Here is a 16,176-nt window from a genome sequence, read left to right on the forward strand (position 1 = left end):
TCACTGCCACACATTCACATATAACTGTGCATTTGCAGGGTTCAGACAGAGGATCTATTTTAGGACAGTGGCATCACGTCCCACAACCGTACAAAGAGCCAAAGAGTAAAATATTGTCAAATCCTTAAAGCTGCAGTCTGCAGGATTTGTTGTTGTCATACGTAAAGTCCTAATTTTTGGCATTTTAAGAGTTTACATGATCTATCAGAACGATTGAAGTTGAAAACGGTGACCTCCGTAGTCGCAAAATGCAAGAAATGCTTATTTTTTAACCGAAAAATAAAACGTTATTCAACTTCCTGTCCCGCCCCATCAAAACACATGAGAACTCGTGCACGTCTACGTGCACGCCAGATGCGCGTACACGACTCCTCATTCATCAACTCACCTGTCATTTGCGATCATGGAAGACAGTAAGTAGACTAGCCCGTAATGAAGTTCAATAGTCTAGATAAATAAGCGTGGGGACGAGCCTACCTTGTATCGCGCGTGCACAATCGGTGATTGACAGGCAGCAGAGCCCAGCTCGTAACCTGATTGGTTACCTTTTACCGGTCCGGTCTGCAATTTTGTAAACAAACCTGCTGGCTTTGGAGGGACCTAGCGGGACATATAGGGGACCTAGAGAACTCTTTTTTTTTTTGTATTGGGGTATTTAATGTACTACTTTCAGAATCCCCGGACAGTTCCAGGCATTATGCTTGAAAAAGAGTTGCAGACTGCAGCTTTAAGTGATGCTTCAAATAAGATCCATAACGGCATACTGTAAAGTATAACAGCATGAGTGTCCCTCATGTCAGGGTGGGTGTTGCTCCCAAGTGTTTTCTCTAAGAAACCTCAAAATCCTCATGAGGAAGTGGGTGCTGGGATGGACGTCCAGCACGTTCAGTCATGCTGACACTAATTCAGAATAATGTAATAAATCAATAATGCAACACCTTTTGCCACTTCATGTTGAGTTCTGCCAGTAACTTTAGTTGGTTAGGACGAAAATTCTAAACTACTTGGTTAGGGTTCGAAAACAAACACAGTTAGGACTAAAATACACTCTTGAAGATGCACAAATACAATTCATGTGCAGTTGCTCTCATGACCACTAGAGGTAGCATGTTCCATAGACGTAATTGTGGGCCATTTTGTCCTGCACAAACAACTCAGGCAAATCTAGGCAGAGGGCAGTCTCTAAACTATATATCTTAAAATCTCAACAACTATTTTTTCACTTTGATTAGCGAAATTCAGAAGAGTCCTCTGTCAGTTGCAGTCTACCCGCTGCAGAAAGTGTAAACAAAGTGTCTGGGCTTTATTGAGTGGGAAGGACCCACTGTTCTTCACAGTAATGAACCTTATACACATTATGGCGGTAAATCACCATTACTGAGACTGAACACTCTTCCCGCAAAGTACAGTTTTAGCACCGAACCTTATATATGTTTGCAATCAGCAGCCAGACATCCTTTTACTGTTCCTCTCTGCCATCTCTAGGGAAACAAACTCTTTCAGCGTTAGGTGGTGTAGCAGGAGTTGAGGGCATCCGTGTCTTAACGAAGGCTCCTCTGTGTCATTCCTCATCAGCTGGTTAATAAAAGCTTGAACTAGCAGCAGCTAATTTCCTTTAATGACTGCATTTGGAAAGTGCCACGGCATAATCAATACTAAGAAACTAATTCCACTTCGATCATTCATACTGTAGCTGGTTTGTGTGCTCAGAAAGATTTTTTTTAAACACACAAGTCTGAGCTACAAATTTCAGCAGCTGTCAGTCAATATCTCTCTTTATCTCTTCTGCATTTACTTTCAGTGTGTGCTTTATCACCCCTTCACACTAAAACCCAAAATAAAGCATGTACCTGCCCTTGAATGTTAAAGCTTTTCACCTTCCATATTAAAACCTTAAAGCAGTGGCTGTCGGCATGTAAAGCTTGTCCTTCATGCATTTCCACAAGCCTTTCAGCTGAGTCGAAAAAGAGCTGATACATTCGAGGTTTTGAGTATGTGAGGTCAGAAAAGGTCAAAACAGAAGGAGATGCCAGAACCTTTACAGATAAATCTGTCTGTGATTCATTGAAGCATGGTCTCTCAGTTCTGAATTCCAGATCAGTTAAAGATTAAATGAAAGACTAAACATCTCTCCTGGCCATTAAAGATGCAGTGCTCGAGTTTTCATTACAACCCCGACACAGTGCTGGAAGAAGAAAGCGCTTCATTTGGAGGCCACACTCTGGAGTCCTGGGTCAAAATTACTGCCAACTCTGAATCTAAAGTACATAATGCATTCAATTATGCAAACCAAATGAACCAATCTTTTATAATGAGAACATTTTGATAAAATGCCCAAGGTTAAAAAACCAAAGAAGAAATACCTTGACAAACCCTCAGCTCACTAATATTTAGCAGGAATTACTACTTCTGCTACTCCTCCATTGCTATAAGTTTAAGCTCTTTAAGTTTGCAAGAATCCTTTTGGCAAAGACAGATTTATGAATAGTATAAAAGCAGTAAAAAGGTAACATTTCACTCTTAAAGGGGTTGATAATCAATACCAGACACATGGCTGAAGTTTTATGGATGTCTTCTCTGGTCTTTCTTTCTTTTTTTCTTTTTTTTTAAATGAGCACTGACCTTTGCAGACTGACTTTTTACAGTAATTTTTACTGTCACTGAGCAGCACATCTTGGAAGCCTCTTTGCAATTTGATAAATTGTGGCCTTTGGAGCTGTTACATTCTCACTTCTTTTCAATGGAACTCTGATGCTTTCAGACAGCGGCAGCGCTGCTTGTCTTTGCCATCGTGAAGAAACTTGACGCAGTCCCTTTTAAGCAGTAGAGCATTTGTCGATTCGGATGAACAATTGAATTAAAAATTATCCTTGTGGTCATTGATGAGTTGCAGGACTTTTAATGGTAACATGCAATCCACACTCTGCATGAAATCCAGTTCCTGTTGCATTCAATCATGCAGATCTGTGGGAAGATTTATTGGAATTACGCTCTTCACCGTGTTCCAAACATTGTACAAAATTGTAATATTTTATTTATATATATCATATATGTATTATATTATATATTTTATTTAGTCTCTGCATAAAAAAAATGAAAACTGAAGAGAAATAACTTTTAATGAGGCACCTCTGGCCGGGCAGGTTCTCAACCATTCACATATGCATACATGTTGTTTGAACAATTAAAATATCCTTAAGAAGGATGTGGTTGTTTTCTCACATTTTGCGGCTGAAACTGATATATGAGATTATGAAAAGAGAAAGGATGAACTTCTCTAAATGTGACGTAAAAGATTGTCAAACTTTGTGGAACGTGTTTATCATTAAAATGATCAAATCTGTGGTTGTTAGGGATGATTTGAGTGACCTGAAAAAGTTCATTATTTTGCACATCCTCTATACATTATCTTGAAATGCAAGACGTAAAAAAGGCAAAAAAAAAATTGAGGAAGAAGAAAATGTATCATCAGACTGTCAAAAAGCCCAATCTTCCATTGTCCACAGCGGAGTATGTTGTCAAAAAGTTCAACCGAGAAGAGAAGCTGCACAGCCAGACCTAGAAAGACCAACTGGACAGACAGGGCGACATATCAAGAAAACTGCGGGTAAGGAAAAGCAGTGAGGCTTTCTTTAGAGATGAGCAGAAATTTACTGGTACAACTTCGAAAATTTGATGCAGGATCAACAAGTGTGTGTGAAGAGAGAGAGAGACTGTAGAAGAGACCAAAGAATAAGAAAGCTGGGGTCTGCAGGGTATTGATGTGCTTCTTATCGTTTCCTACAGATAAAATCAATAGGTATATAGTATTTATACCTAATGTATATAAATATAGCACTGCACCATCACTATTAGGTGGTGTTTAGGTGACACCAATATGGACGAGTAATATCAGCTACTTTGTGTTATGATTATAGATATGTAATCCAACACATCTGCGTATTACTGATAGTTCATGTATGTAAAATCTTAATATGCATGTTACTGTGATGTAAGATAACTAGTTAGAGTATTTCTGTATGTAAAAGTGAATAAAAAAATTTAGCAACAAAAAGTGTCAAAATCAACCTGGTCCAGTAAAAGACTATATTGCATCTTAATGTCATTTTTTTTATTCATGAAAGGAAAAATGTTCCAACATTTATGATTTACATTTCACTAAAACTTTTGCTGCAGCACTTCATGTCTGATTAGCATTCAGCAAACCCCTCCTTCTTCTCATTAGCACCACCGAAAGCTAAATAAATGAATCTTCTCTTCTCTGATGCGCACTCTTACGGGATAGCCGGCTTCATGGGGGCCAAACCTCTGCACATCATGTCATTGGGAAAAAAAAAAAAACTAAAACATTTTCTCTTGCTCAGAACTCAGATATCCTTGATGAATCCCCTTCCTCCCGTTTCAAATACTCATTACAAAGAAGGCTGATCGAGATCAAATTTTTTTTTTTTTTACACCTGTAAAGGAGCTGTTGGAGCAGAAAACCCCTGTCACATTTCCTTTGTGCAGCCTCGACCTCTTATCATGCCTGACAGCCTGGAAAAGGGGAAACCACCAGCACTTTTTTTGTTTAAAGATGGCTCTCGCCACCTTTCGCCTTAACGTGCTATCCCAACCCACACTATGCAGGCTTGACTACTGTGTTTAGTCAGAAGCATTGTAATGTTTGGTGTTACTGTGCACACACACTGAGACACTGCTGTAGTCCCTCCTTTATTAATTCATTGCAAATGTAAACTGCACTGCGGTTTGATGTGTGATACACAAATGTTGCTCATTTTCCCATCCAAATAATACATTTTTGTTCTTTGGGCTCTGTGCTTCGGCAAGAAAGTCCAAGAAAATGATACTTTTATACCGTACATTATTATGCTGGCTATCTGAACACAAGCCATGATGTTTTTTTTTTTTACAAATTCTTCTACTTTGGCTGTGCTCCCATTTTCACCTACTTTTCAACTTCACTCAAATCCCCTTATGGCTTGGGTTAGGATTCAAATGTACAAGGTTCGATTCGGGTACTCAGAAGAATGTGGTTGGGGTTAGAAATTGATTAGAAAACTGCCGACCAAAACATTGTCATCTTACGCTGTTTGAGCCTAGATTGTGAAAATACTACTTATTGAATGTGTGGAAAAGCATTCCTATTTCACAACTTCTAGAGAGACTGGGCTGAATCATTTTCTGGCTGTGCTTCAAAGTAAGCGACCGACTTGATGCTTGCGCGTTGTGGGATCTCTTGTGAGCTCTTTCTTTGCATGAACTGCTGAATAAAATAAATACACAGCTCCCCAAAAACCATTTTGCAGTTTTGACAGAACGTGAGGGACTGTATTTCACACAGGGTTCTTTCAGTACTTTTAATAAAGTGTTGAGGCTCGTCTGTGTTAAATAGCAAAACAAGCAAGAAAACCTGTTTCAGTGCATTTTCGAGCAGGTAAATCGCTCTAAAAATAATAAGAAAAGAAAACAGGATTGAACTTATCCAGGAAAAATCAAATGTGCAGATGCAGAGTCATTTTCCATTACAGGAATTATGAAGTTTTATTCTCCTCTTTGCTGCACGTTTCCTGTGTCGGGAAAAAAAAAAAACCTTACAAAGAGAGAAGAAGAAGTGAGAATGACCCAGATGCAGTTTCTGATTAAGAAACAAACATGTTCCAAGACACTGTGACATCAACAAACCCTACAGTATCATATTCAGCATCAGCAAACACATAATCTTGTCACTTTTTTCTATTAGTTGCCATTTTGCTTTTTTATAATTTGCATATATGAGCTCTAGGGCGTCTACATGTATAATGAGGTGTCTGATACTCAAGAGAACAGTTGAAAAGGACCATCTCTAAGGTCACTGAGTACATGTGTCCCAACCAGAGATAGCATATAGTCAAATAAGGAGATTCGGAGGAAAATACATTCCAAAGGCGTGAAGTCCATATGCATTGTTTCCTGGCTACATGCCTGGAGAAAAGGAGACCTGGAGCATCTCCACCATATAGGGATAAATTAACACCCATGAAAAGAATCTTCACCCTCTGGAGGACAGAGATTTCATTCGAACAATTGGGCTCATCTCTCCAGACTTGATGCATCTTTTCTGTAAATTTGAGACGGACCTGATTAATGCAATAAAGGTTTCTACGTTCGATTAAGTCCGTGTCAGCAGAGTTCTTCATCACCCATCTACACATCGGCTGATTGACCGATCCCTCTTATTTACTACAATAATCTAGCCAGTACTCAGTAGTACTAAACAGTCCAGCTCACAAATTACTAACATAAGAGTTTTGTTCATAGCTACAGACAAAAACCAAAACAACACAATAATCTCTGTCTAAAATATGTCTTTTGTAATGCCAAACAACAACATGAGGAGAAAAGGTACCAAGTCAGCTTTAGTGAATGATTCTTTAAGTCATCATTCAGAAAACAAATATTGCTGCCCATTTTAGCTAAAAGAACTTTACCTGTATCTGGCTCAAAATAAAAAAAAAAATCTCTGCTCTTTCCAGGAGGCGTGAGAAGCTTGGGAAAGTGCCTACCGTGAGGAGGCATCTTTTATTCACAGCCCTCCTCTAACTGCACAGACCCAAGCAGCCACCTGCGCATTCACTTCCATTTCATCAATTCTTCAAGTTCCATTAGAGGCAGAGGTCGGTTTATTTCATTCATTGCATCTGAACTTGGAAGGCGGGAGTCTCCGGAGTCTTCATGCGTGCTATACTTAACCAATTTTTCATTCAAACAAAGTCCTGACATTCTCAGCTTTGAGAGGACCCGGCGACGACACACCCTTGCTATGAGCGATGTCAAAAAACGACTCATTCCCATCTGTCATTTTGTGAATATTGCTGAGCCATGAAATACAAAAGTTCAGCTGTCGCCTCCAACAGACTCACAGTAAACGGGATGCTGAGCGATGCTCCGCGCACACCTGGGGCTGTGCTACAATTTATTAAGTGCGAAGGATGAAGCAGTCTTTGTACCACTACAGTGTAAAAAGCCATTTATCGCATATCATTTGATTAGCTTTTTCATGGGCAAATCTGGCGTCGTTTCCAAAATATGCATTCATCACAGTAACTGTAAAGGATTTAAAAAGATATATCTGTCTTTGCTGAGTGATGATTTTTTTCCCCCCGCACTTTGTAATAGCAGTTGAAAAAAGAAACTCAGGTAATGGAGCTTGCAGGTAGGGATGGAGAATACATTGATACCTTTTAGGCTTGCATTGACCAGGGTAAAACCTGAAAGGATCATGGCTGATTTCTCCCTTTATGGCTAAGCTGCAATGAGACCTTTGTGGCAAAAGGACACTATGAAGGTGGTCTTCAAAGAGCTTATTAGAAAGCCACAGAGCACCCCTGAAGCCTTTAAGATATCTAGGATCAAACGCCTCTGCCTTTCATGCTTTCCACTCCGGTAGAAGTAGTACACCCCCTCCTCTTACTTTTTCCACATCATTAGTTTCCTGTACCTTCAAAGGGAAGTAATGAAGGGAGTGCATGCATTCCAAATCTGGGGTACAGCTCCATTTCCAAACGCAACTCTTTGCACCTTGCAGTGTGCATCACTCACACGTAGCGCATACAGTAGAAATCTGCGGCACCACAGGGACTGGAGCCAAACAAAAGTAAAAGGTAACAATACAGTTGTACATTTCTCCTCACATCTTCTGCTCATAAGGCACTTCACTTACTACTGCTGAGAAGCAGCAGTGGAGCCAGAAAATTTATAGAAGGGTGGCCAGGCTGAGACCATCGCTCTAATTGGGGTGGCGCTGAAACTGCTGTCTCATTATCGGTTTGTTGGGGTTTTTGTTTTTTTGTTTTTTTTTATTGTGCCATCACTGCCTTGTGGAACTCATACCTGCATATGTAAATGAGATTTGGAGCAGTTTGGGATGATGCCTCCCAAACTGTTGAAAAAATTGTGTATATACACACACACATATATATATATATATATATATATATATATATATATATATATATATATGTATGTTTATACTTTTTTTATCTAATTGTTTTACTTTACGTTTTGTTTTTATGGTAAATGGAATGTACAATCATATTTTTCATTAGTTTTAACCCTAATTTTAATTTTTTTTTAAAGTGTTTTCTTACTTTAGTCCCTTGTACTAAGGTGAGGTGGGTTGAAAGCGGGATGGGCAGCATAGGGTGGTAAATGTTGGTTATTTCTTCTTTCTATTCATTCCAGTGTTTTTTATTGGTCTATTTTTCTATTTGCTTTTACATTCTGCAAAGAAAGCTGCGCTACATTCAGTTTCTATAAAAAGTGCTACAGAAATATAGTGAGACTGACTAATAAAACAGGACTCTTTGGATACAACTGCAGTTGTAGTAATACATGAGTAGCCCTGAGAAAGACTTGCTGTGTGAGGAGGTGGCCAGAGGAGTGATGAGGCTTAAGTGGGTGGCCATGAACACGCATTCACCCTATTCAGATGATGGGAAATCAGCACTGACAATAGTGAATCATAACAGCAAAGCCTGGCTTATTTTTTTTTTTTTTACTATTTCATACTGAAGATATAAATGATCAAATGCTTCTAAATTGAAGACACCTGGATACTTTTAGCATGAACATATGTTGTTTCACTCTCTCACGTGTAATAAGAAAAAGAAACATGGGTACTGATTGTTCTGCAGTGGGAAGTGAGCACGATGGAGGTGTTGCTCGGATTCATTACACCAACTTTAGTGCCTCTTATTCTCACTCGCACAGAAGCACGCACAGAGAATAAGCATTTACATTGCTCGCCTCTCTGGCTAGCACCACGGCGGTATTTAATGAGCTCGAGGCCGGATACCTTCCCTTGACTGCAGGCTGTGAGTGGTTAATTAATCAGACAGCTCTCCTGTCTCACCCATCTTTAGCCCACCTTCTCTCCCTCACCCTGAGGCAGATCAGTGTATAGATGGGTGAGATCCTTGAAAATGTTTCCCATGACAACACCTATAAGGCATCTCACTACAACCCTTATTCGGAGTTACACTGATTTCCTGGAAGGCGACAGAATCTGTATTAACCAAGTTAGCCATTCTAACATTATCTTTACATCTTTCACAACAAACAGCCACACAGCAACATGCTGTTTACTGATTGACCCTGCAACAATCAGTGGGGATGAAATGATTCCTGTGTTGTTTTGTTCAAACAGAAATATACAGACATCAGTGCAACACGCTGCCAACAACTGTTCTCCTTGGATGGGTTTTGATGAAGGGAAGCTTTGCTTCCTCTCATGCCAGCTGGTGTCTGTCACAGAGAATGACAGCAGAGTCAACATTGTGCCAGGCGGTGATAAAAAGGTGGGATACAATTGTTCCAAAAGCTAACAAAGACTCCACCAAATGGCTTGTGCTGTAGTGGTTTATAGGCGCAAAGTGCAAACACAAAGAACGTGCAAAGAAATAAAAGTTTCTCTCAGGGTTGGTTGTCTACGGAGCCCCTTGAGTCTTAAGGTGAAATATATTGGGGTGTCGAGAAAGCGTGCACCCGTTTTAAAAAGCGCGCTCTCATTTAACCAAACCGTGCTCTCCTTAAAATATAGCAAGCGCACGTTTACCTAAATCGTGCGCTCGAATTACTAATGTCGTGTACTCGCTGTAATACAGTCGTACTCACGTTATATCCCTCGTGAGCACAATTTACTGAAACGTGTCTTCACTTTGTAAAGTGCGCGCTCATTTAACCAAAACGTGCTCTCGTTGAAATACAACGTGCGCACGTTTACCTAAATCGTGCGCTCGATTTAGTAGTTTCTTGCTCTCGTTGTAGTAACAAAGTTATATACCTCGTGACCACAATTTACTAAAGCGTGGTCATGATTCACAAAACGTGTTAACGTTATTTAAGAAATGTATAGCCTAATTAAAATTGGCACAAGTAAGCAAAGCGTGGCCACGATTCCACACTCTCATAACATCATGAGCCAAATTTACCAGCAGGATATGATTCTTCACCATTTTGAAATGGACTTAATCAGGGTTTACCATGGGCTAGGTATGGAATACAAGAATATTCTTTCAACCTTGGCGTCCAGTCATGGCATCATCATGATTCTAGTTGACTCAAAGTACTTCACACACCCTCACCTGTTCTCAAGGCTGCCTTGTAAGGCGCCCAAGTCAGGGCTGTAGCCAAATGAAAATCCTAAAATATTTATTTGCATTCGTTAATTTTTTTCCCAGGATGAATTGAACAGCATCCAAGACACATGGAATGCACATCGCATCCGTCCGTCCAGAAACCCAGGTGTTCCGGCTGGAATACCGGATATAATGCACCTGGCTCCGCATCTGTGGGGGGCTGAAGATCATCTCTTTCCTCTCGATGAAGCCAATCTGACCGTCTGCAAGTGGAAATGCACCTTCCTCGACTCCATACCATGCGACATCGATGTATTTGATTTTTGCACAGGCATAATGCAAGAACGAGGGTTACAGTTGACAAACAGTCCAGACCAAGCACTTGAATTATACATTACATTAAGGGACACTGTTCGTCCCATAATACTTGCTTAGGCATACATTCGCCATAGCACAATGCACTTACTGTTCCATTCCAAGCAACTTCCAAATAGATTAAAAAGGTGAGATGCTCACACTGTAATGGTAACAGATTTCGTGGCCACAATTAATACAACGTGCGAACGTTTCAAGCAATTTGGATTTATTGTTGCCATACAGAATGTCGTGGGCACGTCTTACAGATCGTGGGCACACTTTTGTTTATTGTGCTCACAAGGTATATAATGTGGGCACGACTGATGGGCAGCGAGCGCACGGTTTTAGTAAGACGAGCGCACGGTTTATGTATACGCGCGCACGCTTTATTTAGACGAGCGCACGATTTAATAAAGCGAGGGCACACTTTGAAAAGTGAGAGAACGCTTTCTTGAAACCCCCTGAAAAAGATATTGTTTGATCTCCACCGGGCTCCGTAGTTGTCAGCAGTCAGCAGTGATTTCTTTTTGGAGTAGCTTTGATTCGTTGATTGTTATTAGGGCAATAGCTGTTCCAGAAATCCTGAAACATGCAGCAATAATGGAGAAAATACTCTTAAATCTCCTATTGTAATTGTAAATACTCATACAATACTCGTACAATCCTCACTATCAGACTCATTTTGGAGACAATTCATCCATACTTGATCTAGGTTAAAGGATGTCTCATAGCACATTTAATGTACCTGCAATATTGCCTAAATAGAGGACCAACAAAACAAAAGTGTGCGGCTTAACAAGACAGTCAGTCCATTTCCAGCTAGCGATGCCGCAGCTAAAACGAGCCCATGTAGGCCAGCCCACGATCATGACATGAAAGCGATAAAAAGACGGTGTTGTAGATGAAAAAAGAAAAGAGCCTCGCATCTGAGGGTGCCCCTCCCCCCCCAACCTCCCCATCCCAGCGCACTCCTGATGAGAAAAGTGAACAGGTCTGTCAGTCCGCTGGCAGCAATCAAGACAGCCCCACAGAGCCCTCAGCGTGTTTCCTGCCTGTTCATTACCAGTGCAGGACACAGCCGCTGGAGTCACAGGCTGCCAAGCAGCACCGATGTGTGACAGCAGGCTTACCTTCAGCTCGCATGGTGAAGGGGGAGTCTCCGGGTCGCTTTGCTGAGAACTGGCCCCCGAGAGAGGTCATTAGAAAGCACAGACTGAAGAAGCCGACACCCACAACAAAGATCCTGCAGGAAAGAGACAAAGGGGATATTAGGTTACAAAAGAGGAAATTACGAGGTCAGGGCTCGTAAAGAGGACAAACAGAGTAGGAGAAGAAAGTGATAAATCACAGCAGGTGCTGTAATTTCACAGCCGGAGAAGCTCAACCGAGCTCGCTGCAGGTCAGGCTCGAAGTCGTTTCTGTAAGATGAGTTTGAGGATGCAATGGTAGTGAGCAAATTTCTCTAAGTTGATATTGTAACAATCAGGACACAGAGTCAGAGAAGCATTGTGTACATGCTTGACTATTTCATTTCATTGGATTGGATTTTCTTCTCACTGTGCTCACTGGGCAAACCCCCAAAAATAAAAGCAGGCAACACATGGCAAATATGAGCCGAGTTCTTAAATTCTTCAGAGAGATTTACTTAAATCTGTCTCATCTTAACGCTCGGGCAGTCATGCTGAGAAAACGCTTGGAAACTGCAGGACAGATTGTCACACCTAAGTTACAGACCTGACTCTTCTATCAATTTTATGAGGCTGATTGCCAACAGCAGCGAAGCTGCAGCCACTCAGCTAGAGCCTGCAAATGTGATAGTGTCATTTCCAGAATAGGAGGTAATGGTGAAAGACTGGCAGTTTCGTGTGTGCGAAAACACAGCTACGATTATAAAGAGAGACGTCTTTCTGCAGCTTTCACTGAACTCTACAACATGAGCGAGTGGAGTTTCTCACTGGTTTAAAGATAAATCAGGCTCAGCATGCATTTCAGAATCACATTACAGCGCAAAAAGCTGTAAAGCCACAGAAAACTTTAAACCTCCCGGGCTCCATTACTGGACTGGTGATTACCAATTATGCAAAGCTGCAAGTCTCTAAGTTTGGGTACTGCTCTTGGATTTTAATGATGTGTCTGTGTGTGTTTCCACAGCTGCTGTCGCTGAGTAAGCAAACTTTAATTGTGGAATAGCCCGCACCATGTCCTCCCAATTATTTCCAGCGGTCTGCACTTTCAAGATCTGCTCCAGATAGATATGTCGATGGTAGCTCGCAGTTTTTGTTCAGTTCAGTCCAAATGCATCATTCAAATTAACGATGACACATGGTATTTGCCTATCTTACGAAATAAATCACAAGGAAAGTTATTTGATTGATTAAACAACATGGAGTCAACCTATTTAGGTTTCAGTTTTATTTGTACAGTCATGTAAATCATCCAAATATGTGCATCTGACGACCAGTTATCCTTATAACAACACTGTGGTTTTCTGCTTTCAAGGAGGCTAAGCAAGCACATGGGTCTGAAAGATAGTTCTTTCTTTGATTGCACATTAATGAAAACGTGAAAAATCAACGTGGTGATGTTGCACCGTGACCGTGTAGAACATTTCAAAGGGGTACGAGAAAGCGTGCTTACCTGAATGGTTTGAAAGTGACAGGGCATCTCCTCACCATCATGGAAAACTCGCTGTTGGTCGCAATCATTTTCCACACGTTAAGGGAGCACCGGGTCCGATTAACATCGCGCTAATCTGCATGTCAACTGGCGACCAAAATAAAAAGGTTTAAGTTTCAACCGGGGTCCCGAGGCTCGATGGAGAGTGCGTTCAGACACGCAACTTCCCTGCTGGCCGCGGCTTGCTGGGCGAAACTTCAGCGGGAATCCTGCCGGTGCATCCCGCAGACAGCAGATAGATGTCCCCTGAATGCTGAAAAGGGGAAATATTCGGTGATTGTCCTTGAATGAGTTATGGCTGAACCTCTAACGGTGTTAAATGTCCTGGAAATAAAGCGGCGCAGGGAGCAATAACCCAGGACTGCTGAGTTCATTGAATCCTCAGAGTGGATGGAGCTCAGACTCTCTGCTCTCATTATAAGAGTAGCTCTGAGCTGTGGCTCGTTTACTGATGGCGCCATCTAATGATTAATTTAGGTGTGCCAAAGTTGGTTCCTTCACTTTTACCTCGACTCAGATGGATGAAGGACCAATGCAGTGATTAAAACATAAAAAGCCTCCCAATCCCAACCCATAACTTTTATTATTTCATTTCAATTGATTAGAATAATAATTCATTAGAATAATAGTGAGGGCTAACATGCAATGTAGTATTGACTTCCCCCACGGTGATGTAACCATGATAAGATGGCTTCAGAGGTGCCCGCACATTTGACAGAATCATACCAAAGCTCTGTTACTGCCATAGTTATGGGTGATTTAGTACCCCACAGAGTTCCTCAAATTTAACCATCTGCGTAGAGGCCCATGAGCGCCCTTTCAGTGGAAGTAAATGTTATACCATCCGGAAAAGTACTCCATATGCTAGAAAAGATGACATGCAGAGTGCTTCAGCATTTGTTCTCGGCTGACGGAGGGACTCTGAAGGTATAAGAGGTATGAAAACTCAACACTACAGAATGTTTTACTTTTTAGGCGTTTGGAACAATTTCAGCACAGCGGACAGCTCCGGGATGCAGACTAAATGCAGCTCAACAGCGACACCCAGTGGACAAAATACATAATACAGCAAGCTGAGCTTACAGTTTTTCTCGATTGGTTTGGCTCATTTCTTGAAACTGAGAAGACATTCCTATAACTATAGGGTCACTTGGCCAAACAGACTTGCAGTTCTTCGCAACACTTGAGATAACCAGCAAAATGTCATGTCTCCCAAAACATTCATTCTTGCGTCAAAATGAAGTCCCTGTCCCATATAAATAGTCAGTACCAAAAAAATGGCATAGATCCTTCTCAATTGCTTTGGCACATTTTCATTCATTTTGTCCTCCTGTCAAAATAAACTGGACGGTGCAGCACAACTACATGGATCCTCATCACATGCTCATATCGCTCCAAAAATAGTTTACCCATGTGTCAAAACTAAATTCCTTTCTCACACAAATCAGTGCTTCCAAAATGCATTGTCCCTTTGGCATTGTGTAAGCACTGCAAGTCAAAATGATTAGATATTTTGTCTTTATGGAAAAGGTCTAGCTAAAGGAATACAATTTTCACACCACACACACTGCATTCATTCTGCTGAGGAAATTGTAACTATTTTTATTCACAAGTACATTTTTACACATTACTGTAGGTAGGAAAGAAAAAAAACTGCAAAGGAAAAGGTATACAATATAGGCCTATGTATACAAAATACAAAAACCTGCAAGAACCAGAAACAAAATACATTACAGTAGCCTATGTTACAGTAAAAAAAAAAAAAAAAAGTCAAGCATCACAAATGAAATACAGTAATATTCTGACTACTGTGTCACTTCCCTCTTGCTCCTGGTGACCCTCCTCATCTTCCGGGCCATCCATCCGCTGCAGTCTGTTTGGCCATAAATTCTCATCAACATCGCATCTGATGTCTTCTCTAGCAATGCACCGTGGGAAGAAGTGCCTTGAATGCCTTAGTCATCCTCTACACTGATCGCCTGTGATATCCTCACAGGCAGCATCCATCGCATTGAGGAGGGACCTCTGGTTCTGAGCATGATGCTCATACACTCTCCATCTCCAAGCAGAGAAAAATTCCTCAATAGGGTTAACAACAAACTGGGGTAGGTAGAGCCCTTCGAGACCCCTCTCGTTCTCTGGAACTAAATCTAAATATAAACGGTCAAGGAAACGGAGGAGCTTCTCAGTATTGTATGGGCCCAAGCTTGCCATGTGTGTGGCCACACCATTTTCAGAAATGGCTGCACACATGGTAATGCCCTGCAGGCATGTGCAGAGGTTCTGCAGGTAGTTTTTTCCACACAAATAGAAGGGAGACATAATGATGAGTGTTCTGTTACAGTTCTTTGCCAAAATACTGTGGTTGGATACTGCATTGTAAAGCTGGATTCCAAAGGTAAGGAGGATACTGGTAACCCTCAGAAATTGGAACGTCTGCATAGTGTAGGCTATACAAACTGATAGACCATGAATAATTGGCTTACCTGCACATACTGGTACCACAGCTCTTTCACTCTGTCTGTGTTTCAATCGAATGGTACTCTGTAGATCTGCTTCATGGTCATGAGGTTTTTCTTCAGTACACGGTCTATTGTGGAAATGCTGATGGAGTTGATGTTTTGGAGGATTGTGTCACGGATCTGTGTCAGTGTTATTGCATTATTTGCAATGACCATGTTGCAGATCTCTGCTTCTTGGCGATCGGTGAGCAGTCTTCTTCTCCCACCTACATGACGCTATCGCCCAATCCTGCACATAGACAAAGACAATATGACTATTTGTAGTGTTTGTCTTGTGTCTTTGTTACATATTGTCAATCACTGTAATGGCTGTATTGCGTACTGCTTCATTCTGCTATCATTCTATAGCTTTTGTAGGCTACTTACAAATGTACTGCAATATTGCACTACTGTAAACTGCAACACATGTATTTTGTCTAATTTACATTACAATTGTATTTTGTTTGTCATGCTACAATAGTGTGCTGTATCATACTGTGACATTGAGGTGAGATTTTGGACTG

At 41.1% G+C, this 16,176-nt stretch overlaps 1 protein-coding gene across 1 annotated transcript in view; it reads right to left on the minus strand.

Annotated features, from left to right (window-relative positions):
• The window catches only part of mgat5b (alpha-1,6-mannosylglycoprotein 6-beta-N-acetylglucosaminyltransferase B), a 62,927-nt gene extending 49,403 nt beyond the window's left edge, over nucleotides 1-13,524 (minus strand). Inside the window, exons 1-2 of the mRNA XM_075453969.1 lie at nucleotides 13,113-13,524; nucleotides 11,606-11,718 (exon numbers count right to left, since the gene is read on the minus strand). Coding sequence (XP_075310084.1) covers nucleotides 11,606-11,718; nucleotides 13,113-13,180 — 181 coding nt within the window. The 5' untranslated portion in view covers nucleotides 13,181-13,524. The remainder of the gene's footprint in view (nucleotides 1-11,605; nucleotides 11,719-13,112) is intronic.
• Nucleotides 13,525-16,176: the final 2,652 nt, after the last annotated feature.

Source organism: Odontesthes bonariensis, chromosome 21 (assembly GCF_027942865.1).
Source record: "Odontesthes bonariensis isolate fOdoBon6 chromosome 21, fOdoBon6.hap1, whole genome shotgun sequence".
NCBI classification, from domain to species: domain Eukaryota; kingdom Metazoa; phylum Chordata; class Actinopteri; order Atheriniformes; family Atherinopsidae; genus Odontesthes; species Odontesthes bonariensis.